The 17,663-nt window shown below is 42.9% G+C and overlaps 1 protein-coding gene across 3 annotated transcripts in view; it reads left to right on the top strand.

Moving 5' to 3' along the window:
- The window catches only part of GREM2 (gremlin 2, DAN family BMP antagonist), a 114,315-nt gene extending 99,816 nt beyond the window's left edge, over positions 1-14,499 (top strand). For all 3 annotated transcript variants that reach the window (XM_086694453.1, XM_086694455.1, XM_086694454.1), the window contains one exon: positions 11,044-14,499. In XM_086694453.1, coding sequence (XP_086550579.1) covers positions 11,044-11,551 — 508 coding nt within the window. In that variant the 3' untranslated portion in view covers positions 11,552-14,499. The remainder of the gene's footprint in view (positions 1-11,043) is intronic.
- Positions 14,500-17,663: the final 3,164 nt, after the last annotated feature.

Here is a 17,663-nt window from a genome sequence, read left to right as displayed (position 1 = left end):
TTATAGTTTTTGAAAATAAGGGCACCTTGGGGCACCTGGGTGGCTCAGTCGGTTAAGCATCTGACTTCGGCTCAGGTCATGATCTTGTAGTTCTTGAGTTTGAGCCCCACGTCAGGTTCCATGCTGACAGCTAAGAGCCTGGAGCCTGCTTCAGATTCTGTGTCTCCCTCTCTCTCTGCCCCTCCCAAACTTGTTCTTTGTATTTGTCTCACTCTCAAAAAATGAATAAACATTAAACATTTTTTAAAAAATAAGGACACGTCGGTGGCTCAGTTGGTTGAACATCCAACTCTTGATTTGGGCTCAGGTCCTGATCCCATGGATGGTGAGACTGAGTACCACGTCGAGCTCTAAGCTGACAATTTGGAGCCTGCTTGGAATCCTCTCTCCCCCTCTGTTTCTCTGCACGCCCCACCCTTTCTCTCTTTTTCAAAATAAATACACCAAAAAAAAAAAAATCAAAATAAAAACATTCACATCTATACCAGTGTAGCTAAAACCTACAAAATCATTCAATCTTTCATTCATTCATACGTAAATAGGCATTTGAAACTATTCTGCAGACCCACCACAAGTCAGTATGGAAACAAAGATTAAATATCTTATCTTCCAATAACGTACACGCTAGTGAGGGAAAGTGTGCAGCAAATAGCCATCCAGTGCCCTGTGGTTGTAATGAGACAGGGATGATGGTGGCAGAAATGAAGAATACAGGAAACACAGATGGTGTCACAAAGGAAGTGGCATTTGAATGAAACTTAAATGCCCAGTGGTGGTCAGAGAAACAAAAGAAATAACTGTGCAAATGTTTGCAGGTGGAAAACAGCCTTGCATGTGGTAGGACACAAAGCTTTGTGTGTTTCAAGCATAAGGCCATATTGTGAGGAGATAATGTGATAAGACGGGAGGAGACAAAGATCACAGAAGTTGTATACACTGTGCCAAAGACTTTGAATTTGCACATGATGGGAAATCTGAAAAGGGTTTAACTGAAAGGGATAGACAGATCTGCATGTTAGGATGTTCATGCTGATAGGATTCTGGAAGGTGTATGTGAGTGTGAAGGCAGGAGGCCAATGAGGAGACTGGTGTAATATTCAGCACCCAGACCAAGATGAGCACCCAGACCAAGATAGTAACAGCAAGGTTTAGCAGTGAGGCAAGAAAGACAATAAGGTCTTATTAATGGATTTAATATGGGAGAAGATAGGATACTCTCCATACCCAAATAAAAGTGATTTAAATACTAAAGAGTTTATTAACTAACAACATTGAAGTCCAGAGAAGCAGCTCTAGGGATAATTAATTCAATGGCTTTCCAACATAATCAAGAATCCAGCAGCTTTCCATTTTGTGCTTTATATGGCAAAGGTTTGACGTTCATCCCATGCTGTATCTTCATGGTGGCTGCCGAAGCACCAGTTATCAGATCCTTGTGTCACCACGACCCAGACCAGAATAAGTTCTTCCAGCATGTCTCTTTTTACTGGGGAGTAAAACTCTTTCCCAGGGGGTTGTTTCTCACATTTTGTTACTCATTGACTTAGACCTATCAACTCTGTGCTCCATGGTATGTGGAAGCATCCATGAAGAACCTGGGCTCCAGCACCTGAACAGCATCGTGCCTCTGGCTCTCAGGCGGTAAATCAACGAGAGCCTGCCCTAACTCTCATCTCTCTGGCCTGGCTGAAAGGATAGGTGTTGTGCTCTTCACTGAGATAGTAACTTTCCAAAGAGATGAGTGAGAAAATAGGATGAGATTTGGAACACATAAAATTTGAGGTGCCTACAGAGCATCCAGGGAATATTTGGTGGAGTCTGGGAATCATAAGCAGATAGCAGCTGGTGGCTGAAGTCGGCACAGATGAAATTCTTAGTAGGAATGCGAGGAAAGAGAAAACAGGAAAAATCCTTGGGGAACACTAACCTCTAAGAGGAAGCCAGAGAGAGAAAAATCAGTAAAACACATCAAAAGACTAAAGAGAAACAATAAAAATACTCTTGTCGTGAATTCCAGGGGAAGTGAGCAGGGGGTACACAGTTTTGTGAGGCTTCGGTATATGCTATGCCCCACTGTCATGCACTGTCACGCTACAAGTGAAACAAAGTAGCTGGAATTAGAGAGTGAACAAGAAAAGTTGATGGGGTGCTTGGGCAACATGCTTTTTATTTTGCTCAAAGCATTTTGGACAGGCCACTCTGTTTTTATGTGTACGCTGATGGAAAATCTTTACCCTGCTGTCGAAGACGTGGAAGTCTGTTGTTCTAGAAGCTCATCCTGAACACACAAGGCTGTCCCACAAGGGCTTGGGAGTGCAGAATTACTGAAGTATGACGGATTCCTTGAACCACAGCCTAAAATCTTCATCTGAAAATGATAATAATAATAATAATAACTATGATGATGATGATGATGACGATGAAGGTTCTGCTAACGGCTGCAGAGAATAATGTCACTGGCTATAAAATCTTTAATAGATTGCTCATAATTTCTTCCTTCCTTTCAAATAAAACTCATGGTCCTTTCGTTCAGAGAGTTCTTGGACGATGACTGGATCTCAGTTCCACATTCCTCATAACAGAAACATGGAACGGGGGGTAGCAAGTGCCTTTAACACCATTTTACAGGGGAGAACCCAGAGAAGCTTAGGAGTGAGTCACATAAGGTCATGAGATGGGCAGCCTCAGGCCCAGAAACCATGTTCTCACTCCTATCCCCAAGTGACTCTGCTCTAGAGAAAAGCAACCGTGTGTGGATAAGCTTACAGCTTTCAAAGAGCTTTCCCATCCGTTTTCTTATTTAACTTAATGCTTTGCTGCCATCTTGCCTCAGTGTTACATTTCCCAGACTGAGTTCATCCCAACAATTTTTTCAAAGATTAAGAACCCTGATTACAAATTCCTAAATGATACACTTGCTATCCAGAAGTCAAAGTAAGTAATGATAGTATCATTTCTTCTTTGGTTGAAAACCTTTTTTAAAAACATAATTTTTCCAGATGAAATTAAACTTCTCCTGGAACAAAATGATAGTCAGTGTTCCATTCAGGCAATTTCACTTGGAAAAGTAAATGAATCCATTTGGATTTGAAACTTTTTTTTTTTTAAGATTTTTTAATCTTTATTTATTTTTGAGAGAGAGAGAAAGTGACGGACAGAGCGTGAGCGGGGGACGGGCAGAGATGGAGAGAGACACAGAATCTGAAGCAGGCTCCAGGCTCTGAGCTATCAGCACAGAACCCGATGCAGGACTCGAACTCACGGACTGTTGAGCCAAAGTCTGACGCTTAACTGACAAAGCCACCCCGGTGCCCCTGGACTTCAAACTTCTGAGTCATGTGGGTTTCCCTGATCATTCTGCTCTGAAATCATAAGCCACTTCCTATTCTTCTCATGACAGTTCAGATTTATTTGACAATAAATTTCATATTAAAAAAATAAAAATAAGTAAAAAATAAAAATTCAAAACAAGAAGATTTATAGTTACTACTTCTTATTTCTCCTTTCCTAAAATTTTAATTTTCCTCCTTAACTTAGAATAAGTTGCAATCACTCCCTTTCAGTGTACAACTACAGTATTTGAGCTCGGTGATCAACTCCCTTATAATGGGAAGAATGCAACTTAAAATAATAATAAGACATCATTTCAAATTTTTCGGATAGGCAAAAGGAACTAAATCGTTAGCACCAGGTGTTAGCAAGTGTGTGTAGGAGCAGGGACTCACATATTACTCAGGGGAAAGAATACTGGTGTAAGCACTTGAAAAGTAACTTAGCAAAACTTAGTCAAGCTCAAGTTGTACATATCCCATGACCCAGGATCTCCACTTCTCGGTGTCTCCTCTAGAAAAACTGTGACAGGTGGGCACAAATAAATACACACAAAACTGTTCAGTGCAGCATTGCTGGTCATAGTGACAAAACAGAGGCAACCTCATTGTCCTTCAATAAGGTGAATTTATAAACTGTTATTTAAGATTCAGCAGTGGAGGTGAATAGATTCCTCCTAAAAACGTCTACATGTGTAAAATCTCAAACACCTATTGTTGAATTTAAAAGTTGCTCAGAAATTTTTAAAAATTAAAATAAAATAAAGTTGCTCAAGAAGAGTATAGCTATATATATGTGAAGTACATATATATATATGTATATCTATATATATATATCTATATATATATGTATATATATATATAGATATATATATATATGTATATATATATACTTGATATGTGAAGGTCAAACATGTGCACAAAAACCTGCCCTCATACACAAAACATAACCAGTAAACACGGAAAAGCATTACTAGGAATGATATAACCAACTTTAGGATGCCGGTCCTTTCAATGAGTGTAGAAGGATAGGAGGACAACACTTTAGTATCACCCATATTGCTTTATTTCTTTCGAAATTGAAAGCGATAGCAAAATAAAGAGGGGAAATATTAATATTGTTTTAATCTTGTTGGTGGGTAGAGAGAGTTTATTATATGTTCTAGCTTGCCCTATGTTTGAAATATTTCACAGTTAGAAATTTTAAAATTCAGAGCTACTTTTCTTGCAGAAGAGAACAAAGATAAAAAGAAAGCAGGGGCGCCTGGGTGGTGCAGTCGGTTAAGCGTCCGACTTCAGCCAGGTCACGATCTCGCGGTCCGTGAGTTCGAGCCCCGCGTCAGGCTCTGGGCTGATGGCTCAGAGCCTGGAGCCTGTTTCCGATTCTGTGTCTCCCTCTCTCTCTGCCCCTCCCCCGTTCATGCTCTGTCTCTCTCTGTCGCAAAAATAAAAACGTTGAAAAAAAAAAATTTAAAAAAAATAAAAAATAAAAATAAAAAATAAAAAAAAAAAAAGAAAGCAATGACTGAATTGGGAGAGAAAAAGTTTGGAACAGGATTTGGCAAAACTTTTCTGTGAGAGGCCAGGCAGTAAATATTTTTGACTGGTGGGCTCTACCACCTCTGTCCCCACTGCTCACTCTGTTTTTGTGACACAAAAGCAGCCATAAAGAAAATGTAGCTAATAGGCATGGGTGTATTCAACGTGACCTTGTTTACAGAAACAGACCTCAGGTTGGGGTAGGCCCACGGGCCATAGTGAGCTGCAGATTACAGTTGCTGAAAGCAAGTGGTTTTAGCAGACAAGCGATCTAGGCTAGGAGGAGGAGGCCTGAGCCAAGGAATATCCACCACCAGTTGGAGAGCTCAAGCACAGCCTCCCAGCCCAAGAATCCATGTCGAGATGAAGTACATTTGGCTGTTGAGGTGCTAGTAGTAAAACTCACAAAAATAATCTCTAAATGCTAACCCTGTTGGGGGTTTTGTTTGGAGTTTCCTGTTTGATTTGGATTCTGTTTTCACTTGGGCCATGGGAGCAACTTTGTCTCAGATGTGTGTGCTGACATTCAGCCTTGGGTGCTTCCCTTCAACCTTCCAAGGATATCCTAGAATTCTCAGGTCACAGAAAACGTTCGGGCCGCATCCTACCTTCCACTAATGCACAGCTCTGTACTGTCTTGACTCGACCTCTAAAACTCAATAAGGTCACTCTGGGAGTGAGTTAATCAGCTTAACTGAACCTTGGCCTTTGGTCACTTACATACACCTTTTGGCAGGGAGGATTCAGCACTGCCACGGCCTTTCCTAGAAATTAGGAAGCATTATTGCTCAAGCTCTTATTGTAGAACCCCTGGACACTTCTAGGAAAGGCTGACAGAAGGGGCCAGTTACTCTTTAGCTGCCCACATACTACCCTGGTCTGTGTAGCCCCTGTTCTGATAGCAACAAAGGCCAGGCCCGGGGGGTGTTACTTAAGACGAAAGTGCTTCTGGGGCGCCTGGGTGACTCAGTCGGTTAAATGTCCAACTTCGGCTCAGGTCATGACCTTGAGGTTTGTGAGTTCGAGCCCAGCGTCGGGCTCTGTGCTGACAGCTCGGAGCCTGAAGCCTGCTTCAGATTCTGTGTGTCTCCGTCTCTCGGCCCCTCCCCTGTCTCTCTGCCTCTCAATAATAAATAAACGTTAAAAAATTTTTTAAAAAGTCAAAATAAAAAAAAAAAAAAAGAAGAAAGTGCTTTTGCTACCTCTCTCTCCCCACAGCCTACTTTGACCAACCCCGCTGCTTAGCATATCAACATTTATGGTCCTGGCACCCCTTGCAAATTTATAACTTTGTCAGGCCACAAGGATGGTTAATAAAACCAACAAGATTTATTTACGAGTTTCTTCTGAGACAAGCCAAACACAAGATGTGAGGGTAAGATGAAAGATGTTCGATGCAAACAACAAAAGGCAAATTGTATGCATTTCTCTGAGTAGCAAAGTGCTCCAAGGCAAAGCTGGACTCTGGAGTGCTAAATTCAGGACCTGGTGGGGCCACCGACATGTGTGTGCAAGTGTGTGTGAAACAGTGAACTGAAGAAAGAGGCATGCCTGTTCTCTCCTGAGGAGCCCCACACACCTAAGGGCCACTGTAGTATCGGCCATGAGCAAAACCTGGCTCAGAGCCTTTAGTGTGCCCTTGAAGTGAAGAGGATACAGCCTAACAGTGGCTGCAGCAAATACTTCTTGCCTACTTACCTGTCCTGACACTGAGATTCCAGATCCTTGACAACCTTCCTGTTGCTATGCGTGAAGGAGTATAAAGATATGAGATGGAGGAAAGGAAAGACAGGAGCTTGGGCTGATCCCAGTCACCTAGCTCTCATCAGCCTCTTCTCTTGGTCTCGAAAATGGGGGATTTGCTTTTCTTCTTAGGTTCTTAGGAGGCATAACTTCTAAGGGTGATTGCCAGATGTTTTGAAAATGTTTCCAAGTGTTCAGAGAATGCATGTTGTTAGTCATCACATCGAATACTGTGACCCTAAGGGGTTTTGCCCCAAATTGATCAGAACATGTTTTAGTTCTGTTCTCCCTGACAACAGCTAGGACCTGTTGAGTGAAAGCATGCATTTTTTAGCCTATCAGAGATGCATGTGGAGCTGTTCCTGGAACTAGGTATGGAGGACCAGGGTGACTCTGTAAATCTTTCCTGGCCGGGACTTACAAACTTTTGGTTGTGTTTACTCAGAATGTTAATAATTTTGGAAGTTATTAAAATGGAACCAACATACTTTCTTTTTAAGAGACTATTGAGATCACAAATCATTCTGCAAATATAATAAGCTGTGTAAGTTGAATGAGTCCAATGCTCGATTGCTTGCCATGAGTCTGCTAGAAGCATGGCCATTTTAATATGACAATTCGTGTTGGAACTAAGGAGGCATGAGGAAAGTCCTTTAAAAATTCGGCCTCATAATTTCAGTAATTGCATTGCACAAAATGTTTTTACAAAAAAAGAAAATCTTTCCCTTTTTCCCCGGTCTGCTCTAAATGTTTTTACTTCCCTTGCCTCTTGTCATTACATTTATCTACCTCTGCACTCTTGTCAGTGTCACTGCCCGGAAGAATGTTATTTGGAATTTAAGCCACCCATTTACCTGTTACTTCCTGGGCATCTCCTGCTCCCTCTCCAGGAGGAACTGATGCTCTTTCCTTGTGCCCCTACCCCCTGGGGGCACTGGTGCCAATGGAAATCACCCAAAGCATTTTTTTTTTTAAATACAGATCTCAAACTCCACCTCAACTCTACTGATTCAGAATGTTTTGGGGTGGAGGTGAGGAATCTACATTCTAAAGCATCCCAGTGATTCAGATGTTCTCTGTCCCAGGATCACCACCACGGAAACCTATGCCATTGTGTCTCTAAAACTATAGCACCGTCAACTGCATGCCTTTCTCTAACTTCTAAATTGCAAGCTCAGGGGCGCCTGGGTGGCTCAGTCGGTTAAGCGTCCGACTTCGACTCAGGTCACGATCTCGCGGTCTGTGAGTTCAAGCCCCTCATCGGGCTCTCGGCTGATGGCTCAGAGCCTGGAGCCTGCTTCCGATTCTGTGTCTCCCTCTCCCTCTCTGCCCCTTCCCCGTTCATGCTCTGTCTCTCTCTGTCTCAAAAATAAATAAACGTTAAAAAAAATCAAAAAAAAAAATAAATTGAAAGCTCATTGAAGGCAGTGAAATGCATGGCATTCATGGTTCCTTCAGCGCATATTTATTGAGTACCTATAATGTACTAGGCATTGTTCTGAATGCAAGACATATAATAATGGAAAACAGGCGGCCCTTCCTTCTTGGACCTTAAATCGAGTTGGAAAAGTCAGACAATGCAAAAATCAGTAAGATCATTCAATTCTATAGGATGCTAAGTGCCATGGAGAAAACCAAGGCAGGGATGAAGGAGACAATGAATGCCAGGGTTATGGTGAAGTTACCTATTAAGGCCTCACTGGGGAGGCGATAATTGAGCAAAGACTTGAAGACTGTAGGAGAAGGCCATGCAGATATCTGGGAGAAAGGAAAACATAAGGCTTTAGAGCAGAAAAATGCCACATATGTTCTGGAAACAGAGTGAGTGTTGCTGGAGCAGAATGAGCAAGGGGGACAGTGTAGGTGACGAGGCCCGTGAGGTAACGATGGGGACAGCAGATCTTGTCAGGGCTCATCTGACACTGGAGGAATTTTAGCTTTGTCTCTGTGGGAGGTGCTGGAATTCACAAGGCTTATTAAAGTTTATTCCAGAATAAATACTCAACAAAACTTGATGAATGAAGGAATTCTCTGCTAGATGATTTGCAAAAGCCTCTTGTGGCTTACACTTAGACTAATAATAATGACATAAAGAAATATTTTAGCATAGATATTTTAACACCAATATTTTTAACAATGAGATAGGTATACTCACCTAGAGCTAGCATGCCTGGAGCTAGGATTCAAATACTTCACATACTGGCCATGTGATCTTGATAAGTTGTGAAGCCTCTCAATGCCTCAGTTTCCTCATCTATAAAATGGGAGATGGGGCGCCTGGGTGGCGCAGTCAGTTAAGCGTCCGACTTCAGCCAGGTCACGATCTCGCGGTCCGTGAGTTCGAGCCCCGCGTCGGGCTCTGGGCTGATGGCTCAGAGCCTGGAGCCTGTTTCCGATTCTGTGTCTCCCTCTCTCTCTGCCCCTCCCCCATTCATGCTCTGTCTCTCTCTGTCCCAAAAATAAATAAACGTTGAAAAAAAATTTTTTTTAAATAAAAATAAAAAAAAAATAAAATGGGAGAAATAATAATAGCTATTTCGTAGATGTTGATGATTAAATGTGCTTATACATGAAAGGAAAATGTAAGAGCAATGTTTTTTTTTAATGTTTATTTATTTTTGAGGGAGAGGCAGAGAGAGCCCTCAAGAGCAGAGGAGGGGTAGAGAGCAAAGGAGACAGGAACCGAAGTGGGCTGTCCTCTGTGCTGACAGTGGAAAGCACAATGTGGGGCTCCAACTCACGAACCCTGAGATCATGACCTGAGCCACCTAGGCGCCCGAAGAGTGATAGGTTTTGAGCACCAATAAATACGAACTATTATTATTAGCAGAAATATATTTAAGACGTTGATAATACTTCAGAGAGTTAATATACTTACTATAAATTTTAGCCATGATGTTTATGCCTGTTATGTAATTAGTATACACTCTACAACTATATAATTTTTATATACATATAACTACATGCCATTTTGTACATGTTAAAAGGGTGTACGTGTTAAAGGGATGAGAGTCTCATGCAGTTCTACAAATGCTAAAATACCCAGGGAGGCAATGAACACATGTGAGTATGACAAGGGTGAAGAAGGAACTACAGGTGTCAGGATATAAGAATCATCTCTACTGAGAGGTATTGCTGTCCCTTGAGGGTATTAATGTAAATATTACAATGGAAACTGTGACTTAAACTTCAGAGACATCAGTTTACTTTCTACAAAACATGTTTCAAAGGAAGTTTTCTTCCAGCTCCCATCCCTGCACACTTGTGTCACCAGGCCCTAATATGCAGACGGAAGATACAATCTATTGCCTTGTCTAAGGCAGTTTTAATACAGCCTTCGTTTCTTAATTCACAACTGGGAAGTGGTTTCCACTATAAGAAACTAACTCATGACTCACTTGAATTAACTCGGATATCTTCGTGCAGATGTGAAATGTGATTTTTTTATTCATAGCAATTAACAGAGGTGTAAATACTACTTTTCCTAATCTGTGGCCATTCCTAAGTTTAGTACTCATTATGTATTTATTTATTTATTTATTTTATTTATTAAATAAATATTTATTTATTTATTATATTTATTATTTATTTATTTTTTATTTATTTATTTATTTATTTATTTATTTATTTATTTATTTTGGGGAGAGCACAAGCTGGAGAGGGGCAGAAAGATGGGGACACAGGATCCCAAGCAGGCTCCAGGCTCTGAACTGTCAACACAGAGCCCGAAGGGGGCTTGAACTCACCAACTGTGAGAGCACGACCTGAGAGGAAGACTGACCGCTTAACCGACTGAGCCACCCAGGCGCCTCCCCGCCCCACCCCGCACCAGTACTCACTGTTAAGAAACTTGTGGAACCATACCCACCATTCCTTTACTTTTTGTGAATTTTCTTGATCACATCCATGCCTAGGCGGTTACTTTCGGTGGCTCTGGAGGCAGATGCCTGGCTCGAAATCCTGGGACATTCTTAGCCATTGTGTGACGTTGGGCAAATTACGCAATGTCTATGGGCCTCAACTGCCTTCATTACAAAGTAGGGCTAATATATGCCACCTCCAATCCACTGTTGTTTTGAGAATCAAATGAGGTAGACGCGTGATGCGCCTAGGGTAGCACTGAGCAAGTACTAAGTGAAAATGCAGTGACATTTCTTGACTATTACCGGCGCTCCAGCAAACTGGCTTGGGCTATTTTGGACAACATTTGCTTTTTAATTCTTCTGTAGTTGTCCAACGTGTGTTCGTGTTCCGACTGTACTGCCACTGTCTCGCCCCCGTCTTGCCTGCGGGGCAGTATTTAGGACAGCGTCCTTGCAGTCTCCCCTCCAGCGGCCCCACCTGACTGCGGCCCTTCTTCATGAACCCACGAAGGCCGGCTGCCCGCCAGCACCCGCCACACACGGCCCCTCTAACTCTTCTCTCGTTGCAGGATGTTCTGGAAGCTCTCCCTGTCCTTGTGCCTGGTGGCCGTGCTGGTGAAGGTGGCGGAGGCCCGGAAGAACCGGCCGGCGGGCGCCATCCCCTCGCCCTACAAGGACGGCAGCAGCAACCACTCGGAGAGATGGCAGCACCAGATCAAGGAGGTGTTGGCCTCCAGCCAGGAGGCCCTGGTGGTCACCGAGCGCAAGTACCTCAAGAGTGACTGGTGCAAGACGCAGCCGCTGCGGCAGACGGTGAGCGAGGAGGGCTGCCGCAGCCGCACGATCCTCAACCGCTTCTGCTACGGCCAGTGCAACTCCTTCTACATCCCGCGCCACGTCCGCAAGGAGGAGGAGTCCTTCCAGTCGTGCGCCTTCTGCAAGCCCCAGCGCGTCACCTCGGTCCTGGTGGAGCTCGAATGTCCCGGGCTGGACCCTCCCTTCCGACTCAAAAAGATCCAGAAGGTGAAGCAGTGTCGGTGCATGTCGGTGAACCTGAGCGACTCGGACAAGCAGTGAGCACCTGCGGCGGGACGCAGCTCGCCCCGCGCGCCAGTTGGCTGGGCCGCCGCCGCCTGCGTCCCCGTCCTCCGAGCCCACGCACGCGCTGCCCGGTGGCCCCTTCCGCAGCAAGCACGTTTCCCGGGGCCCACGGCGCCCTTGTCACACGCGCGGGCCGCAAGCGGAGCTTCGCTGCGATGTGTTCCTGACCGACCGCGGGCCTCTCCTATGCGTCCCAAACGGGCTGCGTTTCAGGCCCGAGGGACGAGGCTGGAAACCCACCGTCCACCAGTCAGCGGCCGGAGAGGGCCTTTCCCGGGCTGCCCTGCCAATCCGGCATTGATGTTTCCACCATGTGGAAAAGCGAGTCTTTCCCTGGCCTCACCCTACACTCCAGCTCCCCCTTCCCAGGAAGTGAAGGATGCGGCCCTCACGCCTCTCCCGCTGGGCCAGGGCCCTCCAGCTGAGAGGTTCCCTTGGGAAGGGAGGGCTGCCCTCGCGCTGCTGTGATGCGGTTCTGGACAATGTCCGGACACAGGGAGGTTCTTCTAAAAACCCAATACTGAGAAGACGACTTGAGCCACTGGGATCATGAAATGGGCTTCCCTGGGGACCTTGCTCAGCAGGCCACACTCTCCCCTACCCCCGGCCCGCACCACCTCTTCCTCACTTCCCCCACCCCCCGTCCCCCGCCCCCCGCCCCCATCTGTGGACTCAGATGAACCCTGATGTGCATGCTATTATTGCTGCAATTAGAATATTATTACACACAAAGGTCTCCATATTAACGCTGGTTTTGTAATTGACCTGTATTGTAAAGAGCTGTTAAAAAGCACTATAGACCTATCCATGTATTGTTTCACGTGTTTGGACTCTGGCTTTGCAGCACTATTCTGAGTCAGGCCCACAAGGTGCTTCACTCAGAAATAATGCCTAGTCAGCAGTTCATTGTCATGCACCTATTCTTAGATTGGGCAGGGAGACGCCAGGTGATTTTACATTGTGATTTGACAATGAATAATATTTGACTGAAGGTCCTAAAGCATTGCAGCACAATATAGGAAGTGGATCGGGATGGAAGGGTGTAGGGAGGGGACTCACTGGGAAGTCATTAAGGGGGAGCTTAAAAGCCCTATAATATTTAATATGCATATGTGGTGTGAGAAGTTATACTATTTTACTGCCATGACACTAAACAAAAGATATTTCCTGGTAAAAGAAATATTTAAAAGTATAAGGAGTCAATTCACTTTGTGGTGTAGGAGGAAATAAAAAATAAAATATATAGAACGGAAAGCTAGTTAAACTATCCTACAGAAGCTTCCTTTTCAAAGAATGGAATTTTTGAAAAAACAAAAAGATGACCAACTCATTTTTCATTTTTATGAATCATTGAGGTTTTCATGTCGTGAACTCTTGGCATAAGAAAGTTGACATAATTTATCATCCTGAAAACTTATACTTACATTGAGTCCCTTTGCTAGATTGCCCCGCAAAGACTTCCCTGTGAGTAACGTTTATGGAATCTGTAAATGTGAATTAGATGCCATTGGCGGGAAGCAGCACACTTTGAAGACCTTTCATTGGTAATTCCCCCGAGCACTCAGTCTCAAGTGCTGTTGCCAAAGGCACTCAGAAAAACCCATTTCCAAGTTTGTGAGACCCTCTACAAGCTGCTCGGAGAGCTGAGGCTTCCTGACCTTTGACAGTGATGGGGGATCTGGAGGTGTTCACCTGGAGAGCAAGATGTGGCATGACGGTGAATCCATCTCCTGCCTCTACGCTGCGGGTTTCATTTCTATCACTTCTGTAACTCCATGAGACCTGAGCAGAATGTGCTGTTGCACAAGAGGGCATTGGTTTTAGAAATGGTTATACACAGCCCTAAAGCAGGAGGCAGAACTCAACAGAAATCCTTGAAGGCTGGAACCTTGGGATAGAGAGAAAGAGTGGAGAGTGTGTCCAGCTTTCGAATTTATTTTTCCATTTAATGGAAAACCTCAAGCCAGACTCCGTGCAGGACCCACAGCAGAAACGCTGTGAAGGAAGGAAGTCCACATGACTGTACCTGAGGTCAATGGAGTAGAGTAGGGTAGGGGTGGATGGGAGTCTCTGGCTGACCACAGGGCCAACCCTGTCATTTTATTAACACAGAACCCAAGTAGATAGGGGAAGGATTAAGCTATGAACTCACGGAATACAAACATGAGCACACACTCTTTGAACCCAACTGTGGGAGTAGCAATGGAAGCAATATGATATGCTGCAGTGTGAAGCTCCTTCTGGGGGTATGTACAAAGTTTACCTTACAATGGCTCAAATTGTATTTAATTGTTTTTTTTTTTTGTCTGTTTATAAATGAAGAAAAGCTATAAGTATAATGTAATTATTTTATAGGTGTACTATTAAATTATAGAGCAAATAAAGATACTCTAGGATTATATGTGATCCTGGTGTGATGTGCCATAAAAAATGGGATTCAGAACTTGTTTCAGTGGGCAATGAAGGAGCACTGTGTTCAGAGTGCTTTTGTCCAGTCATGGTGAATTCAATCCTTAGTCTACATCACGCAACCAATCCCTTTGGGGCCTGGCACCGTCAAAGAGAATCAGAATCAGGCATTCAAGGATCAGAGGTGAAGGGGATGGCTCTCAGTCCTGGTCTTGGGGAGTTTCCAAGCCTCTTACAGATTGGTCAGCAGCTGAAGACAGAATTCTTGAGCTCTTCTCATTGTGTTCTTTGAATAAGAAATACAGAAGTTCATCTTCCTTGTAGTGACCAGGGTACCGCATTTGTGTCTTCAACAAGCCAGAATTTGTCCTGAGTTTTGTCCGTTTTCACAATCACCTTTCAAACATTTCAACATTTCTTGATATCACAGTGTTTCTGTTTTTCAACTAATTGACTTATATGACATTCACGTAACTCAATTACCAATAAAAAATAAACACTATAATAAAATTGCATATGGTTGATTTACTCTATGGATTTCAAAGGAATGATGTTTAACTTAATAAATAATTTATCTTAGTTTATTAAATGGGGCAGAATATTCCACTTAAATGAGGATAAGATATTTCAATTCACTTGTTTCTGAAGTTGGCTGATAGATTTTTAAGTTATAAAGTCAATGAAAATGAATTTTTGCTATTGAGTGAACAACATAAGAATGTATGTATCCCTAGAAAGTTCCTTTGATGAGTGATCTGCACCACTGATGATTAGCTCTACATCATCGATAACCAATAAGACAAAATCATAAATAATACAGTTAAAACTTGTTTATCATTGGATTATCATTTGAATCCTTCTTTTTTTAATTAAAAAATGTTTATTTATTTTTGAGAGAGAGAAAGAGAGATATAGAGTGCAAGCGGGGAGGAGGAGAAAGGCAGACACAATCTAAAGCAGGCTCCGGGCTCTGAGCTGTCAGCACAGAGCCCAACGCAGGGCTTGAACTCATGAACTGCAAGATCATGACCTGAGCTGAAGTTGGATGCTTAACTGACTAGGCCATCCAGGCACCCCACATTTAAATCCTTCTTAACCTCTACCCACCCTTGCCTCTTCCCCCAATCCCACTGCTGCTAGAGTGGGACAGCAGTGATGCCAGGCACAGCAGTCAGTGATGCCATTTACTATAAGGGAAAAGTGGGAAAACAAGTAGTTTCTGTTGTGGTGGTGGTGGTTGTACCTGTTGGCATTTCTGGGTTGTTGGTCTCTCTATTACTTAGTCTGGGATACATAAGGGAGGAGGGCGGAAGCAAGGGAAATCCCTGTAATGTCATTCCTTAGATCCCAAGTTTCCTCCTTGATCTGCCTTTTTTTCTCCACCTCTTAGAGCCTTATTATATTGGATATATCTATCAAATATAATATAAATATAAATATATAAATATAGAGCCTTATTATATTGGATATATCTATCAAATATATATATATATATATATATATATATATATATATATATATATTTTCCAGAGTCTATAGTGGGAGAAGTAGGCAGATTGTGTCTACTCCATGTTGTCTGGAGCCAGAAATCCTATAAATCTTTGTAGATGTACTACCTATTCTCGAAGGTTTATGGTGTGTAAACCTTATAATTTGGTGTTTATATTATGTATAAGCAAAGGCCTCCAACATACTTGCCTTATATCTCTCATCTGTTACTATTACATGATGTCAATCATATGGTGAATAAATATGACATTTTACAGAATGTCCATAAAATCCAGGCTATTTCAGATTACATCTTGGTAAAGGATGTAAGAACTTGCATAGACTTGGGGGACCTGGGCGGTTCAGTCAGTTACGCATCCAACTTCAATTCAGGTGATGATCTCGTGGTTCATAAATTCGAATCCCGCGTGGGGCACTGTGCTGACAGCTCAGAGCCTGGAGCCTGCTTCAGATTCTGTGTCTCCTTCTCTCTTGGCCCCTCCCCTGCTCACTCTCTGTCTCTCTCTCTCAAAAATAAATAAACATTTAAAAAAAAAGAAACAAAGAACTTGCATAGACTTGAGGGCAAGACCATAAACATAAACCACTGTTCATCCCATGGGAACACCAATGAAATCCACTTCTCTTTCCTGATAGTTACAGCTAAAAATATATTTCCTATATCAAGTGATGAGTGGTGTTTTAACCTGCTCTAGCAAAACAAAAACAAGCAAACAAAAAAACACATTGAGCAAAGTAACTACAACTGGGGCTACTGTCCTATCACCTGCCGTGTTCTGTTTAATTTTTGCAGGAAATGGTCTGATGAAATACATGGGGATATGATAGGAGTTACCATGATATTCAAGTCTTTGAAAGTTTCATTAATTTACTCCATTCCCTTTGGGATTCAGCATTGTTTTTCATTTACTCTTTTTGCTGAGGTAGGAAGCTTTAGAATCCCTACTTGCCCCTCCCTACTACATTCGTGCTTACTCAAGAAGTCAAGGAATTAATGTGAAGGTTCTTCAAACTACCATGGGTGTCCCTACCAGTTAGGCATTTGGAGATTAGGGGAAGGACCAATAGACGAGTGGGCCCTCTGAGAACCAGACCTTGGCTAGGACTCTGATGGCCCTTATATATCCCTCACTTTAATATGGAGCCATGTTGGCTTACTGGGTCTCCAAGTATTTGTGTAAATTCAGAACCAGTGTTCAATAATCTTCAAAAGTTCTGAGTATTCCCCTTTATCACCATAGCACATTTACCTTAGTAAGTAGTTCTAAATTCTCTGGTTAAGTACTAGGGGAATAACAAATGAATATATATGCCTTGGTATTGAAGAGTCCTTACTTCTAAAGAATCAGCCCCTCCTTCAGCCAATGGGTTCCATTCTGATCTGGAAACTGAGCAAGGAATTGTGATTTTTACTGAGATACTGCCCTGTCTCTGATAATCCATCATTGATTTTTTTGGCTGTATAAATTAAATAATATCCTTGTTGGTAGCCCATCTATATCATATCCAGGAACACCATGTTCTATTATCCAACTCCAAGCTGGGATTTTCTGGATATCACTCCAATCCCATCAGTCTTTGCAATAATTTTGCCCACAATACTCCTGAAAGTTAAGCACTGGCATCTGGCTTATATTATTTTGAGATCTTGCTCAAAATAATATAAGATCCATCAGGGAGCCTAGTTTTGTAGCATCTCTTCCTACCACTAGCTCTGGGCTACAGACAACAGGCATGGCTGAGCTTCTCAATGCTGCTGCTCTTCCTGACACAAACATAGGCAACATTGCTTTGGTGAATGTAGGCTCTCCTGGGACCTTCACTGGCTGTTGGGTTTTTTTAGCTTCACATAGCAGACACATAGAGAAGCATGCCCACTTCTCTAAGCCTATGAATACTTTCCTCCACCATACACCATGGAAGCTCTTGCAATTTTGTTTCATTGAATATGGATCAGTTTTTGTGATACCCTGAGAATCAGGCTAGTACCTTATCATCATTCCTGGGGTGTTTGCCACAACGTTAAATCCTTAATCATGGGAAAGTGTTCCCATGGTTATGTCCAGCTTAATGTTCTGCTCTCCATCCCTGATCCGGTACCCTCAGGACATGATTCCACACTTACTTTCCTGGTTCCTGCAGTGACTTCACTCTCATCCCTTACCTGACC

Source organism: Puma concolor, chromosome E4 (genome assembly GCF_028749965.1).
Source record: "Puma concolor isolate L17-30 chromosome E4, mPumCon1.1.hap2, whole genome shotgun sequence".
Taxonomy (NCBI): domain Eukaryota; kingdom Metazoa; phylum Chordata; class Mammalia; order Carnivora; family Felidae; genus Puma; species Puma concolor.
Note: the sequence above shows the minus strand (reverse complement) of the source record. Positions and strands in the feature narration are given on the sequence as shown.